We start from the raw sequence: 16191 nt of genomic DNA, 5'->3' as shown, positions 1-16191 counted from the left end.
TTTCACTGGGGGTGGTGAAAGTGACTTGCTACTGTAGATTTCCCGTACATTGCATGTTTACATTGTATTGATGGCAGCAGATAATGCTTCTCATTATCACAAGGAAAGTGTTGTATAGAACACTGTAAAATGTTATCACTTACACATGACAGCTTGTAAGTAGCACTGTACATAGATGTAAACAGGAGATCACATTCATGTACACCCTGCAAAAGAAGGGTCTTTATTGGAAACATAAGCTCTAAGGACCCACTCCCACTAATGTGTTGCGATAATGTATGCATTAATGCAATGTGTGTCAACGCAAAGGTCAGTTGGTGAGCTGGATTGCCGTTCTTTATTAAGAGCATCAGAATTTATCTTTATCAAAGCACTACAGCACAGTAGAAAAAAACAGCAAGCACTACATTTGTGTGCAATGAGTTATCCAGTACATTAAAATGAATGGAGTGCTCAACACATGCCAATGAACAAATCAACTCTCTGCAGTTTTTACATAGCGGACTAATGGGATTGTAGTTTACACAGGAAATAAAAGGATGTTTGTGCTCTTTTATAAATAGGAAGGGACAAGAAGAGAGTATTTCTAGCAAAGATCAACCTGTATTTTTTGAACTTGCTGAAAATACATATAGTGCAGCCTTAACCTGTAAAGTAGTCAAGTGGCCAATAGGGTCACCGGCTTATCATCCCATGCAGGGTGCTTTGGTAAAGACCGGGAGACACTTAGACTCCATGCTCCAAGTATACCCGTGTCACGTGGCAGGGGCTCATCCCTAACAATACCCAATAAAATACCAATAGACACCAGTCAGGTTGGGCATTAGTAATGTGGAATTACCAGCTATACCACCACAAATATTTGGGGGTTAATAGATAGGAGTTGGTCAGAGGGGTATAGTCCCCATATTTCTTAACACATAGAAGATGATTTTTTTCTTATAACATATTCACAGCCCTTTCAAGGCAATAAAAGCTTCCATACTTCTTAAAAATAGACACTCTGACACAAACCCTCCAATTATCTCAAAGAAAAGAAAAAAAGCCACAGGCGTTCAAAGTGAAGGTCAGTGATAAACACCATTACAAGCTACTATTCTCCAGTGCTGAAAGGCTATCCATATGCATACAAAATATGTTATGTTTTGGCTATTTTCCAGCCTTTTACATTCTATAATTGGCTTGGTGGTTGTCAGGTAGGTCATTTAGCTGCAGGCACAATTTATGATGCATAAGAGAGATTTCCGAGCAATAAAATAAAGTCTATTTCCTTTACGTCTATTTGTTACATATTAGTATCATCATTACTCTTCAGCAGTGGCTTAGCAACAGGGGTAGAAGAGCAAGCAACGTTTACCAGAGCCAGGCTGCTGGAAGAGGGCGAGCTTTGTTCATGCTTAAAAGAGAAACTAGACTTGCTTTGCGTCATTTTATTTGTTTTTTATACATTTCGATATTGTTAGGTTGGTTTTAATATTATATAATTAATGTCTGTTTTACATTTTTTTTTTAATTAAAGAACAACTTCCAAAACTCTAGAGCAGCTATTTTCAACCAGGGTTCCATCGAACACCAGTGGATGCTAGGGTTCCTTAAGCTGTCACTGATTGGTCTTTCTTATAAGGGTGGTGCCTGCGAAGTTCTGAACCGATACCACTTAGCAGAGCCTGTCGCGTTCTGAGAACAAATGTTAGTGGCATGTTTCCCCATAAAAGTGGACATAAACTCAATGTTTTTACTTTACATGAAAGGGTAACAACCCTTTCATATTAAGAAAAAATAAAAAAGCTCAGCGCCTCCCAGGATACCTACGTCACAAATCCCAGGAGGCTTTTGGTGTATGCTCGATCTCGAGCGCAGAAGGGGCATTTACCTTCATTAGGGGAAAGAAACGCCAATGTCACCCATGCACAATAAGATCAGCTCTCTTTTTTCCCCTTTACAGCAGCCACCCGATCTCGCACCTACGCAGTGCGCAAAGTCAGGTGATGTAGCCAAAAGAAGGAAGAAGAAGATGGCTCCCTCCCAGAGGGAGAGGTTTTTGGTCAGTTGAGATAAGAGGTGAAGGAACGTTCTCCCCCCTTCTCTCCCTATTTTTTCTACATATTGTGGGTGTTTCCTAAAGCACATTAGTGGGTGATCATCTATGGAAAAGAGTAAAAACTGGCTATGGGAGCCGGGTGTGTTATTGTACCTGCAGCAGTGTATAGCAGCTGGGGGTGGACAATTGGTTAGGGAACTGGCTCACCGTAGGTGGAAGTGTGTGCCTTCATGGACCTTAGCCTAAAAAAAGTATTAGGGCTGTTACAAAAACAATGTTGTTAATAATGGGCCCCTGTGGCCAATTTATACCACAAAATGTATACGTTCTGGATAATTGTGGAAAAGAAAGGGGAAATTGGGTTGGAGAGTAACCCAATCTGTTCCACCCTGGCCATGTTGAAGAAGAAGTAGCCTGGTACAGATATTGACCGCTTGGGTATTATAACAGTATAGAGGCGGGGGGATTAAATTTATGCTTGGCAAGATATGCAAGAAGCTTGCTGCAGCATTCTCATAATGCTCTCAAATATTCTCTGGTGTTGAAGGAATAGTTTATTTTTAGCTTTGGTGAAATTAATGGTGTAAGCTAACTTGGTTTGAAGCTTAAGGTTTTGTGCATTTTCAGGTGAGGGATTTTGAGTTAAGACATGAGCCTGCCTACAGAGCTTTATCTACTTTTTGTTTAGTGTCTGCTGAATTTCTCTTTTTTATTAGTAAGGGTAGATATTCTCATATAAGCAAATATTTTAAAAGTCTTATATGTACTGTGATAATGTCATAAGTAAAAGTTTAAAAGTGTAAAAGCATTTACACATGAGGTCCTAATCCTCAGACAAAGTTGGCAATTCAGGAAAAAGTGAAAGGCAAAAGGGGTTCAAGTTCCAAAGTGGTAGAAGGGGTGTGACCAGCATAGTTACCCAACATGGGAAGTGGTCTGGGACAAGTCTAGGGAGGTAGCAAGCATCTTTGAGCATGGGAAGAAGTAGTCTGCTTCACAGTATTATGAACAGCAATCTGAGACAAAACATTATGGATGGTTCAAAAAAATCCCAAAGCATCCACTATGGAAATAATTACTATAGGTTTACATAATATGTTAGGGGTTTGCAATTAAATATGAGTGTGTTGTTGATGTGGCCACTGATCTTCCACAGTGCTTAGTCACCTTTCAGTTTTTAAGGGAGTGTCAAATAAGTTAAATGTCTTTCTTTACCTCTCCTAGTTTAATAGTTGGGGGTTCTTTGTCAAAGGGAGATGGCCTTTGGAGTGCTAGATTCTCTCCCACCTCTGTTGCTTTGGGCAGTCATCTTTATCCTGGTGCCAGAATTTCTCTAGCTTTGCACTTATCTTTTAAGCCTACATTGGCAGAGTCATGGTGAAAAAAACACATATCCCATTCTATCATTTCTATATTCACCACTCACAGGAAATTATGGTGGTTGTTAATAGGAACAAGTAATAACAAGCAGGAACAAGTAGTAGATACTCCCCAGTAGCTTATAACTGGTAACAGAATGTCTATTCTTAACTTTATTCCCTTAAGTTTAGGATAGAGCAAAAATCCAGGATGTGATAGAAAGACAGTAATTAAAAAAAGAAAAAAAAAAAAACAAATGGCTCTACCATTTCCCTGCATTATGCAAACCAGTAAAGAAAACTTCTTGCATATTTGATAATAACTAGGAACAGGTAAAGTAAAGTAAACATATTTTATTTTCCCTGAAAGCTCAGCATAAATCGTGAGTTAAAAGTTTCCATTTTGTCAAATTACGTTCGAAGGAACAGTTAAGAGTAGGTAGATTTAAGGTTGCAATTGCCTTTAAAAGGCCCATATGAGCTTTCAATTATGCAAAACCTGTTTAAGTGCTAAATTATTTTTCATTATCTTCTTTTAGAGAAAAACAAACAGTGAACAAAACATTTAGGGTTTCTATTTATAAAACAGAGAATCTAAAATTCATTCAGACATTCCCTGGTGGAAATCAGTTACTGCTATTGAAACACATGGACCTTCGAACATTCCCACGAGGGAATGTTCAGGAAATGTCTGGTTCCCTGTTTTGTAAATAGAGTCTTAAAGTGACAGTACACAAATAACATTCAAATACTCAAAATTACAAAGCACTAAATAAAGAACCCGTTAAAAAAATTCAGGCCAACTCAAGCATCCCAATCCCACTTCATTACCATTTACTTGGGACAATATCCTACAACAGAAATATTGCTTTAAAATCTTTAAAACCTACTGTACTCAATATCTGTAGTGGTCAGAATACATAACATTACAACTGTTTCTACGTGCTGGAGGGAAGTTGTGTCATTTTAACATTTAATTAATATTTCAAAGAGTTGGACCTTCAGGGAATCTGCACGTTTTCTGCATGTCTCTTTTTGTAGAAACACAGGTAAAAATAACATAATCCCGGGTGTAAAAAGATAATTTACATATATTAAACAACATCTTCTTACCTCATGAGCATCTCAGCCAAACTTTTAGCATCTGAAAAGAAAAAAAAATGTAATCAAATTTATAGCCAATAAATATGACCGGTCAGTTTCTTTTTAAAGTTGAAGTTTTAAAAAATTTCTGCATGTAATATTTGCTCTTTATTCTTTACATTTCCCATTTACAGTGTATCTAAAAGCATTTTTTTCCTGTTTTGGACAGAAGAAATGGTAGAACTTCTGTTAGGATTTTATTGTTGTCCAGGCAGGTTCATCCTTCATATTACACCATTGTCACTAGGTCTAAAGATAAGAAAATATAACGGTTTAAGCTGCCACTGGGACAAAAATGGGAGAAATCTTTAAATGGATACACTTATTCTTGTAACAACTGGTTAAAAGATTATTTTTCTTACTTTGGGGAGATATCCTGTTACTTATTGCAGTGTATTGAGGCAGTAAGTAAAGGGAAATCTTTATGCTTTACCCATTCTTCCCTTTTTTGCTTGGCAAGGCCATGTTAATGAATAATGGTGATTAATAATTTATAACAGATCCCCTTCTGGTAGCAGGTAACCATTAACTCAATGGAAGATGGGGAGTCTCCTTTGAGGGCAGCAGACTCCTTCTCCCTCTTTTAAGTAATTCTGCTGGCCAAGATCCAACCAATCAAAGGAGAATAGAAGGACAATTATTCTTCCCGCTCAAGGTCCAAAATGTTCAATGGTCATGACTAAAACCATGCACCACTGTTATTTGCTGGTTTGTCACCCATTACTATATACATAAGAGCCGCTGTGTGTATTGAGGTCATGCTGAAAACAGGTGATTATACCAGAATGCACAATTTGCAAGAACAGAGTTACCTAACCTAATACATAAATATAGGAGCCATATTTAGCTACTCGTTAACTTGCTGGAGGCCTACTGCACTGCATATATATACTATGCATACTTTATATAGGATTTGTCCCATTTACCTCATATTTTATATTATTCCTCACAAAAAAGCAGTGACATTCAGGAAAATGCAAATTAGTCAAATCGCTTTGGTCTCTGACCTTATTATTTAATTATATCCAGCTTAACGTATGAATGTTCTGGATTGGCCTGGGTCTCCATATAAGGCCATATGAGTAGCTGTTAAAGAACCCAAGCATATTTTATTGAAAATTAGGATTTTTTGAAGAATACATTGAAGTAAAAGGGGGCTATGATTTGAATTGATTAATTATTTGGTTGTTTAAAGTGGAACTAAAGTTCTATTTTTAGGAATACATGTTCACATTATTGCAGAAAGGAACTCCTCCTACTTCCCTGATTACTCCAGCTATCTGGAAAAAAGCTGAGCTGCACATGCACATCCCGGAGACCCAGCAATTCCAGCTTCCCCCTGGATGTGCTAGCAATGAATGAACTCCTGCATGCATGTCATCCCGGCCAATCAATATGACTGAGAATTCTCTACAGGAAGAGAAGAAGAAGGTGATGGTGCCCTGTAAGTGAACCGGGACAGGTGCGTAACATGGGTTTGGTTCTGTGTTGAAAGCGCAATAAGCTTTTACATGGCTCCTGAGAGTCCTTTCAACTATTCTGGGCCTGTTTTTGTTCTAGATTATGGCTCCCTTTTTGGTCTTAAATTTCAAGTTTTTTTACTTGAAAGATTTGAAAATATAGACTAAACTATTAAAAAACACAACCAAACAAAAGCACAAACAATGGAGAATAAAGGATCTCTTTTATTAGACAACCCTGAATTCTGTAGATTTTATTTTTTTACTTTTTAGGCCTCGTTCCTAGCCATTTGACTCAAGACTCCTCCAACAATCTGTAGATATTCGGAATGGTCAGAGACATCTGCCAAGTGCCTCTTGAATGCAAAAAAAATACTGCAGTGCCAATGAACCCTAGATCGCAAGAATGGATGAACACAACCGCGTATTTAGCTGTTGGCCCAATCCTATGCATGCTTTTTCGCCTATACCTTTTGGCATCTCACCTTTAACCTCCTCAAACTCCTTAGACACGTCTACATCAATTACACTCATTTGCAATATTGACCTTCTGAGGCTGTAGCTATTTTTTTTGACCACCACAATGCAATGAGCCATGGCTAAGCAATGTGTATGGGCATGGCCACCTGTTGTGCATGTTACAGGGTAACAACAGAGGATCAAAATATTGGAAAAGAGTTGTCACCCTGTAAAAGTACTTGCCTTAACAGGGATTTTTGTGGCAGGTAATATTTTATTGAAAAGAAAAAAAAAACTTATGAAATTACTTTAACATCAATAAAGCTTATATGGGATTATAGTGATTTGCTTTGGTTGTAAAACCTATGTGTAAAAGTTATTAACTCCAATTTGCTTGGCAGCACACCAGCAATAAAACCCAAGCCCTGAGCTCATAAGGGCTGCACACACCTGAAAGACAGATGCTGGTGCCAATGTCAGACTTGGCGTTAGCAAGAACGAGCCGAACTACACCACTAAGGAATATTATATTACTCCTGCCAGACAATAAATGGATTGTTTGCAGAGATAATGCTCTCTATTGTTACATTTAATTGAATTTAAGGAAATATTCCATGTTTAGTTCTTATCAAATGCTTGGCAGAGAGATATTTTGCATTTTAGCTCTTTGGGCTTAAGATGGAATACCAGCCAATTGGCTAAATTCCCAGTCAAAATATATATGGGAACTGTTTTTCCTGCCTAAAGTTTTGTAATAATGTGAAGCTTGTTCAGGCATACTATATAGCCAGACAGGAGATATTTCATGATTTATTATTCCCTAATTTAGCTTTGCATCACTCGATCATTTCTCTGCCACCAGACTACTCCATGGACAATAAAACAAAATCATTGCACTGCTGACAGGTGACACACGAAGATGACCTGGGAGGCAGTGAATTTTTTTATAACTGCCTTTGTAATAACTTTTAATTATAACGTTTACATACCCCAGGCTGATTTGGAAAGTGTTAGCCATTTTTCATGCATTATTACAAAGCAGCCTGCTTACAACATCTAAAGTAGCTATTTGGGAAACTTGAAAAGTTCAGGAACATTATAATTTGGAGTAATGAGACAAATGCAAAACTTTATGGTCATAGCCATAGGGTCCATAAAGAGTAGTACACCACCTCTACTATAAAGCATGAAAGTGTATGTTTGCTGTTTTGGAGATAGAGTTGTGCTATAGTAGCATATTACCAAAAGGGGAAATCAGATTTGCATTCACCTGTCTATAAGCTGCATATTGGTACATGTTGACTTTTTGACACAAACATGATCTGGAACATAAGGCCAAGTCAACGTTATAGTAACTGCAGCAGAAATCAGTCTCTGGAGTGGCCATCACAATTTGTGATCATCATTGAGCCACTTTAGTTTCCAAAATGTGCGAAACAAACATGTTCCAAACAAGGAGTCTTTATGCCACAAATGGGCAGCTTTACTACGTGAGAAAATAAAGGTATTCATTAAAAACAGCACAAATATCTTCAAGATGTTATTGATGCTGAACTGAAGAATAAACAATATTGGGGGCTAAGAGCATGCAAACAGGACCATTGTAATATTTTGCTTTATTGCAATGGTTTGTTAGTAATTGTGCTTAGTGTGATGCCTAATAGTTTCATATGAAACACATTAAAATAAAACAAATAAGTTTAATCATTGGTTTCCTGCCAACATTATGTTAACTTATGAGTACAGCTGTATGTGAATATTTCAAGAATTGTCTGGACACAATAACAAAACCAATGGGATGTTAAACATGTCTGTACAAGACTCCACACAAATGATAATTGTTTGGCTTTCCATGGATTCAATGCTTCCTAGTTCCAGAACCCAAACATGTTTACAGCAATTAAATTCAGAGAAAATATAGAAACTTAATTATACAGGTCTCCAAGGTGCAGTTAAAGGGAATATCGTGTAGGTATTTTGTAGTTTTATATTATGTTTTATACAAATGGAAATTATGAACCGATGACGCATAGAGGGACTTTTCCTTCATTTGGGTGCAATGTTCTAAAAGACTCTATTCATAAAGAGAAAATGTATGAAACTTTAAAGTATATAACTAAGGTATGTTAGTTGGTTGGATAGAAGGCAATCATTTTTCAGTGTCTGTGTCCCATTGGAAAGATTACTTGTTCTCTTCCTGCAACAGGAATCGAGAGAAAGGTGATATCCCATCTTGGACAATTATCTCTGATGCAGGTGTCCTGCCTCTTTAATGGGAACTCCAAAATTTTGGATTGCCAACATTTCCATGGACACAAAGAACAATAACAAAAGTTCAAACTTCTCTACTCTATTCAAAGCAAAATAAAAGGTTTTGGCTATACCTTTTATTAGCCAAAATGTGAAACATGAGAAATAATAATAATTTCTACTGCCAAAATTGTAATCTTCATTGTCTTCGCAGAGCTACATCAGCAGAAGATTTTCACCATGTGATACTTTTTATTGTGATGAATCCCTACACCCCCTGCTGCATAATATGGTTCCACCTGCCAATCTTTACAGCTCCTCAGGGATAAATTACAGACTTGGTGACTGTCAGGTAGAACCATAGCATGAAGCAGCGAAACAATCAACACATTCAGTCTCATTATATGCTTAAAATTTTGTTTGGCACGCAAAGCTCTGCATCAGAGCAAAGATGGAAGTCTTATACCAGTAGGACTGGTAAGCATTAATATTTTTTCTTTACGACCCAATTGATTTCTAATATATTTAAGTGACAGGGCCCCTTTAGGGGTCTTTTTTTTAAACGTATGATTCCCTGTTCGCTCTCACTCCATTGAAATACTGCTGATGACTATGTTGTGGCCTCCAGGAAGGCAGTCTATGATCTGTTTTCGAAGAAAAGTCAAGGTTACAAGCCCTGGAAGTATTTCAACTTAAAAGAGTGATCAAGCACAATGCAGCCATTAGCCAGGAGAGACAGAGAAAGAGATGAAAGAGACCCTGCGTAAGTGGCACAGTAGGTTCATTTTACCGGATTGTAAATAATATATGCAGGAGCTGAGCTCAATAAATGCAGCTTTAGCCTTCCCTCCTGCCAACTGAACCTCAGCAAAGGTATACAGTGACACCTGTACAGCTATACAGTGCAGCTACCAAATTAATCCTTCACACTTAGCACAATGCAATCTAATGTTCAGTAACTCAAGCAATGCTCGCCTGTGGCTCTGTAGCTCAGAAATGATGCATATCCTGCACTGTAGGTATTCTTAGAGGTTGGTGGATAATATGATGCCTGCATTTTACAAAGAGGTCTGTATCACTGTGAATACACATAACCTTGGGGGAAAGGTTTTATTGAACTGCAGAATATTAATGGTGTTTTACAAATCAAATCAGTTTTTATATGCGGTAACATGTCATCTGCTGCAAACAGGGATAGCACGATTCACCTTGGAGATGTCAGGAGTAGCCTGAAGCATTAGGCTGACTGTACAATATATAGCCATACAACTCATGGTGAATTCTAAGATCCTAAAATTACTATAAATCCACAATGGTATAAAAGGAAAAAACTGGCAATATGATTGCAGAGCCAGCATTTAGATGTGGCAGCACAGCTATCTACAGCTTACCAAGTGTCCTGTGGGCCTCACCAGCATATAATATGCATATTCTGACTATTCTGAAAAGGAGCTTGGACCCAACGTTTACTTCAGTGTTTCACAACCATAGTTTTTTGAAGCCCTAGCAATCTTTTGGAGGTTGCTAGAGGTTCTCTGAGCAATGAGCATGCCTCTCAATTCAGATACTGCTGACACCAATGATCTTTTTGGCTATCTGCAAGGGTGAAATTCTTCCTGATGGCCAGCAATGTAAGAGGCGTTCTTCCCACTGATCACCATGCCAATGTACTGTAAGCTGTGAATATAATAATTATGACTGGGGTTATGTAAGACCCAAAGGTTATTTCAAGGGTTCCCCCATAATAAAATGATTGAGAAAGACTGCTCTACTTTTTGCTGAAGCCTTTTTATTGGTCCATCACTGGGATTGGTGGCCTTATTGACCAATAAAAGGACGAGATGGAAACTCCAGCAATGACGTACATACAGAATATTAGCATATTTATGTTCCTGGTTTTGAGTTGTTGGTAAAAGACATAGGCATCTATGTGCAAGCATGTCTATGTATCTGTATTGCATTACTACCAGTGCTTAGAACATTTTAAAAGACACTGTCACTTTTCCCAGTCATGCCACAGGTATTAAACTGGAAACTTTGTTTTTGTACTGGATGATATAATGGTGACAAAGACAGTGTTACCTAATTTATAAATTATTCTTATTGCTGGGAAAGTAGTTCTGAATCGGTCACATCAAAAGTTTTTAGTTTTTAAAAAAAAATATCTGCCTTTTATGAGATTTGAAATTGAGTGAGTGATGAAATTACAGTTAAAATGAAAGCCTGTTCATTTTACTACCCATATCAAACAATTAACTGTAGGATTTTAATAGTTGTTTTAAGTATTATTGGGCAGTGCTGCTGTATCGGTCTATAACTGCAATTACTACTTTTACCAAAACTCTGCAAATGGCTATTCAAAATAATCCCACAGTTAAACCTTAACACTATAATAGTCACATATGAGATGCAAGCAGTAGAAAAAACTAAAGCAGGACCTCATTTACTTTTAACTGTAAGTATTAAAGGGAAATTCATCTTCTAATTCATCTTATATAGACAGCAGAATCTTAATAGCATGCCAGCCCTCTAATGTAAAATATTTGCAGGTGTTACAAAGCTGTTAGAAACGTATAAAAATAAACTTTAGAGACTTTGTTGTAAAGTTGGCACAATAAAGGAATAGGTTCACAGTACATGCAGCAAAAGAGGTCAGTGGGGGCTTATTTGTAAACTGCTTGTTAAGAATATCAAAACCAAAACTAAGCTTCCTATATTCTCCCCATATATGCCACAGCATTAGTTTATCATTGCACAAAAAAAGGAGAAAATAAAGAAACCAAAAGGATTCCCAGGAACTTCAGGAACTTTTAACAATCAACAATTAAAATAAATAAAATACAAAAAAGACATATTATTCACTGTATACCATTCTAGATCTGATTTGCGTGGATGTTATACATCTATTCTACACGTTTTGCGGAACACAGTCCACTTCATCAGGAATATAGAGACATCTATGCAGTAGCTGTCAAAAGCTGCTCCTAGGCTAGCAAAGTAGTGATTTCACAGAATAGAAAATATGACAGACCAGGGATATAGCAGCAGAGTTATAAGATACTGACTCCACTAGCTTTTAAATCCAATGGATATCAACACGCTCAGTCAATGCCTTGCCTCTCATGGATTTAGGCCATGCGTAAGCTATTCAAACTCCTTTCAGGAAAGGGTGTGGAGAGGAGGACCTGGGTGAACCCAGAGCAGGCAAGGACTCTTTGAGGGCCATATATACCTTGTTATTATGTATAGGTGGCCATTCAGGTCTGGTGAGATATATCTATGCCTAAATAAAAATACAACACAGTTGGGTTTGGAAGCTTCCCACATTAAGGAACCATTAGCCAAGCACAAAAGAATAGTTTTCAGACCTGAAGACGTCTATATTGATTTCTAGAAACATTGCACCCTGCTGATTCCCCAGCAAATGAGACTTGTCTGAACTGTAAGTTGTGCACCATCTACACACTACAGCAGAAATTCACAGCTGACATTAGCAAGAAAGCACAGCTGACATTTGTAATACATTGTCCTTCTTGCTTAGATTAAAGCCTCCTTCTTATCTTCTTGGTGCACATGCTTCTTACCTCTCAGTCTTTTTAGTCTCTGTTCTCGCCTCCTCCTCCTGACGAACAGCAGCAGGGCAAAGACAAGTAGGACCGCAATGAGAATGCAGGAAATTGTCACCAGCATTTTTATCCCCTTGTTGTTTGACAACCCTTCCTCACTGGTCACAATGGACTTTATTAGTGGTGGGATCGTACCTGCAAACAACCAAAGACCATTGTTAAAAAGAGTCTTAACAGAGAGGAGTAAAAGAAGAACATTAACCTTTTTAAATACACATATAAAAAACATCTAATTTTCCCCATCAAGGAGTGCTTTAGAAAGCTTTGTATATTTGCCAATTATAAATGTACATGGGGACAAACATATTTGCTTGGGCCATTTACAATGAAGTAAATTTACTAATCTCAGTTTAAATCTACAAAACAAGGCCTATCTGTCTGAAAATACAGATTGGAGTCTCAGAAAATGCCTTTTGTAACCAGAAACTATGTGATCAAAACTACCTATGCTTTGTGTTACATGCCTAGATCTGACTTTGTTTAATTGAAGACGAAACAATAATGTGATTTTGTAATGTTGGCATGTTGCCCACTTAAATGGTGGTTATTGGTTCCTTGAGACTTCAATATCTTTAGAGAAAAGAAAAAGTAGGCATCAAGTCAAATGGAATACCTTGTCTGTAGACTTTCAGAAAATTCACAGTAGAAAGAAGTGTGCCAAGGTTTTTTTTTGTTGCTCAGAAAACATTAATTAGTCACAAAGTTTGTTTAAAGATCAAGTGTGTTTAAAGAGTTTCAATATCACTTCAAAACATATTTTCTGTGTTCTGTACATGCACAAGTTTAATGCTTAATTTAAACTGTATTTGTTATATTGTTACCCTGATTAAAGGGGTGCACAGTAAATGAAAAGATGGCAACCTGGTTTCTATTTCACTGATCTACTCTCATCATATAGCACCAGTGCTCAATCCATTGTCTAGAAGAGTGAGCTTGAATAGACACAAATCTAGGATCCATCACAAAGTAAGAACACTTTTAGTTTTAAAAGGCCAAGTGAACCTGGCCTAACTTTAGCTTTTGTTTTTCATAATACATTCATTTTATGATGTTACGAGAACAGTTTTTTTCTTTTAAACATTAAAACATTTTCCTTACTGAGCAAAATACATAAGCACGGAGAACGTGCCAGGATCTAGGAAGCTCCAGACGACTGCAGGGTATAATTCAATGACGGTTACTTAATGGAACATCCTCTGCCAGCGATGAAAAATTAGTCAATAAGGCGCAGCAGATAAGGACGCGGCATACGGCACCAGGTAGCTGCTTCTATATGCTGGAGGAATCTGGCTCCACTGAGTAGTCTAAGAGCTGAGTAATGACAGTTCATTTTCACGCTGCCATAAGCACCAGGACTTTCCTGACTTTCCAACGTTCGGGTGAAATAGAAAATGGATAAGTAGAAGCATGCTTTGTTTCAAAGCAGACCTGTTGGACGTTTTAAATGCTTTGTTGTCTGGCAGATCTGGTTTTCTGACTTTACTGGATACATGTTTGTTCCAAGTTTCTGACCCAGAAAGCAGCAAAGTCATTTTGATCAGTGACAGCTGAGTAACTAAAACCAAAGAAAGGTCAGAATTGACTACCACTTTATATGTGTCTGTATCATTAATTTACCAGTGTTGTCTAAGAATAGACATCACAGCAGACCTCTCTTGTTCTTAATCATATAACTCTTTTTCATTTGCAAGGTAGGGTCCAACTACTCTCATCTTGTCCAATAAGCATAGCCTCAATGGGCACAGATCGACTGCCGTTAAGGCCCTCATGTCAACAAGGACATTAGCTCTTGTTTTTATAGTAATTCGATTTACCCTATTACACCTACCCTGCAGAAATAATTTAGTTGGTTGTTATGGACATCAGCAGCTCTTCCCTCACATAATTTTTGGCATGAGGTCTTTTTGACTTGTTACTGACAGCTGTGTGGTGTGACAGAGCAAGAGCCATCAGCACATCAGGGAAAAACTGTGTGCCAGTCGCTGGCACCATCTGTGCCCGATTCCAGCCAAAATATAAAAGGATGAAGAGCTGGCAGGATGATAAAGGCCACAGCAGAACAGTGCTTGCTCTAATGAGCTCAGTGGATAAAAGCCACCCTACAGCCATCTTCGATAGGGCCGAGAACAAACTATGTAAATGAGGCCAGCTCTGGGAACTGCATTTCAATATTGTGTACCGCATTGAAAAAGCAAGAGAAATTATAAATATGGAGCTACAGACGTTCCATGTTCCCATATTCATACCATATGCTGTGAGACCTCCTGCCAGGCTAGGTCATTTAAAGTGACATTCTATGGAAAATAAAACCATAAACAGAAAATTTAGATAGAAATATTATTCTGTTTTTTTTAAACGTTCGGCGATGCGATTAAAACCTGATGAATTTTTTAATGTTATCAATGTTATGTGATAAAAGTACCTCCTACGTGTCTGACGACAAAAAGGGGCAGAGTTATTTTACCTCTAAATTTACAAAAACAAAGTCCAGCTCTGAGCTTTATAGGACCAGCTGTACTGGCACTGCATCATGGTGACAAAGGACCACTTTGTAGTAGATGTTACTGGAAGTTTGCCTGTAGACTCCTAAGTTTCTTATCTGTTACAAGCTCCGATGAAGGGGGAAGGATTTAATCCCCAAAACACATTGTCAGTTTTATGAGATTCTACTATATATTTTCAAAGATGATTTTGCACTATGGTGGACTCTTTTTCAGATTGTTTGTTCTGATTTACTTTCTGGAAACCCAGTCAAGAAGAGCCTAACGATACAAGAGAAGCCTTATTTGAGCTAGAGAGCTTGACGAATGATGATATTATAGTTAAACAATAGACAGTATTACATTAATGATATATGATGTCCCAACTCTTGATTTTATATAGTTTTATGCATCATCACACTAAGTTTAGGGACTCTTGGCAATGTCCCTTTAGGGTTTGAGTCACAGTATGCCTTCAGTCCAAATGATTTTCTCTCTCCAGAAAGACTGAAAACCATGTGGGGAAAAAGTACCAGGAGTTTTTTTTCAATTTGGTTGGGCTTTAAAATGCATACTTTCTAAAATACAATAACATTTCCTTTCAATATACAGTCATCCTCTTTAAAATGACAATGTATATTGTAACAGAATTTGGGTGAAATCATCACGTTATCAAGCTACATGCACTTTGCACTATTTAGAGATGCAGTATTTACATGCTCAAGGTTACAGTTTTTACATTTTAAAAGGAGAGTCTGCTGCCTAAAGTGGAAAGGCTAACTTTTTAAAGTCATCACATTTTCAACATTACATAAAAAGGTGGCTATTATTTTTGCATAATGTAAAAAAATGTTTATTTTCATTTTTTGCTTATTTTTTAAACTTTTTTTAAGCAAACTCAGCTCCCTTTTGTATTTACTGCCAAAGCAATAAAGACTGAAGGTGATAGCAGCAGCCGCCTCGGATATTTATATCACCTATCTCAAGAGGCTCAAGGACTGCGTCATCAAGGACTTTCTTGTGCATGCATATAAGACCGGCACTTTTTTTTTTTTATATTTGAAGGTAAACATGCCACCAGATCTCACACCTGCACAATGGGGAGATGTCATGGGTAACCCAGAAGAAAGAAGATGGTGGTGTTGGATAAGCCCCAGAAAGAAGAAGGAAGCCAATACAATGCCACGATTTGTTGCAACATTTACATTGAATGAGCGTAAGAAAAGTTTGGTGATTTTTTAATGCAAGTTGCGCTTAACTAACTTTTATGTAAAACCTTTTAACAATTTACACAGTGCTGTGCAATAATTAGCGGCTGCAGGTGACAAACCAGCATATTTGGCAAAACTTTGACACACTAATGTAGATGTTCTA

The 16191-nt window shown here is 37.5% G+C and overlaps 1 protein-coding gene across 2 annotated transcripts in view; it reads right to left on the bottom strand.

Annotated features, from left to right (window-relative positions):
• DSCAM (DS cell adhesion molecule) overlaps positions 1 to 16191 on the bottom strand; it is a 159782-nt gene that overhangs the window by 44961 nt on the left and 98630 nt on the right. For both annotated transcript variants that reach the window (XM_072398307.1, XM_072398308.1), the window contains 2 exons: positions 12296 to 12472; positions 4513 to 4543 (listed from right to left, as the gene is read on the bottom strand). In XM_072398307.1, coding sequence (XP_072254408.1) covers positions 4513 to 4543; positions 12296 to 12472 — 208 coding nt within the window. The remainder of the gene's footprint in view (positions 1 to 4512; positions 4544 to 12295; positions 12473 to 16191) is intronic.

The sequence above is a fragment of the Pyxicephalus adspersus genome, chromosome 1 (genome assembly GCF_032062135.1).
Source record: "Pyxicephalus adspersus chromosome 1, UCB_Pads_2.0, whole genome shotgun sequence".
Classification (NCBI taxonomy): Eukaryota; Metazoa; Chordata; class Amphibia; order Anura; family Pyxicephalidae; genus Pyxicephalus; species Pyxicephalus adspersus.
The sequence above is the reverse complement of the archived record's forward strand: the minus strand, read 5'-3'. Positions and strand labels throughout refer to the sequence as shown.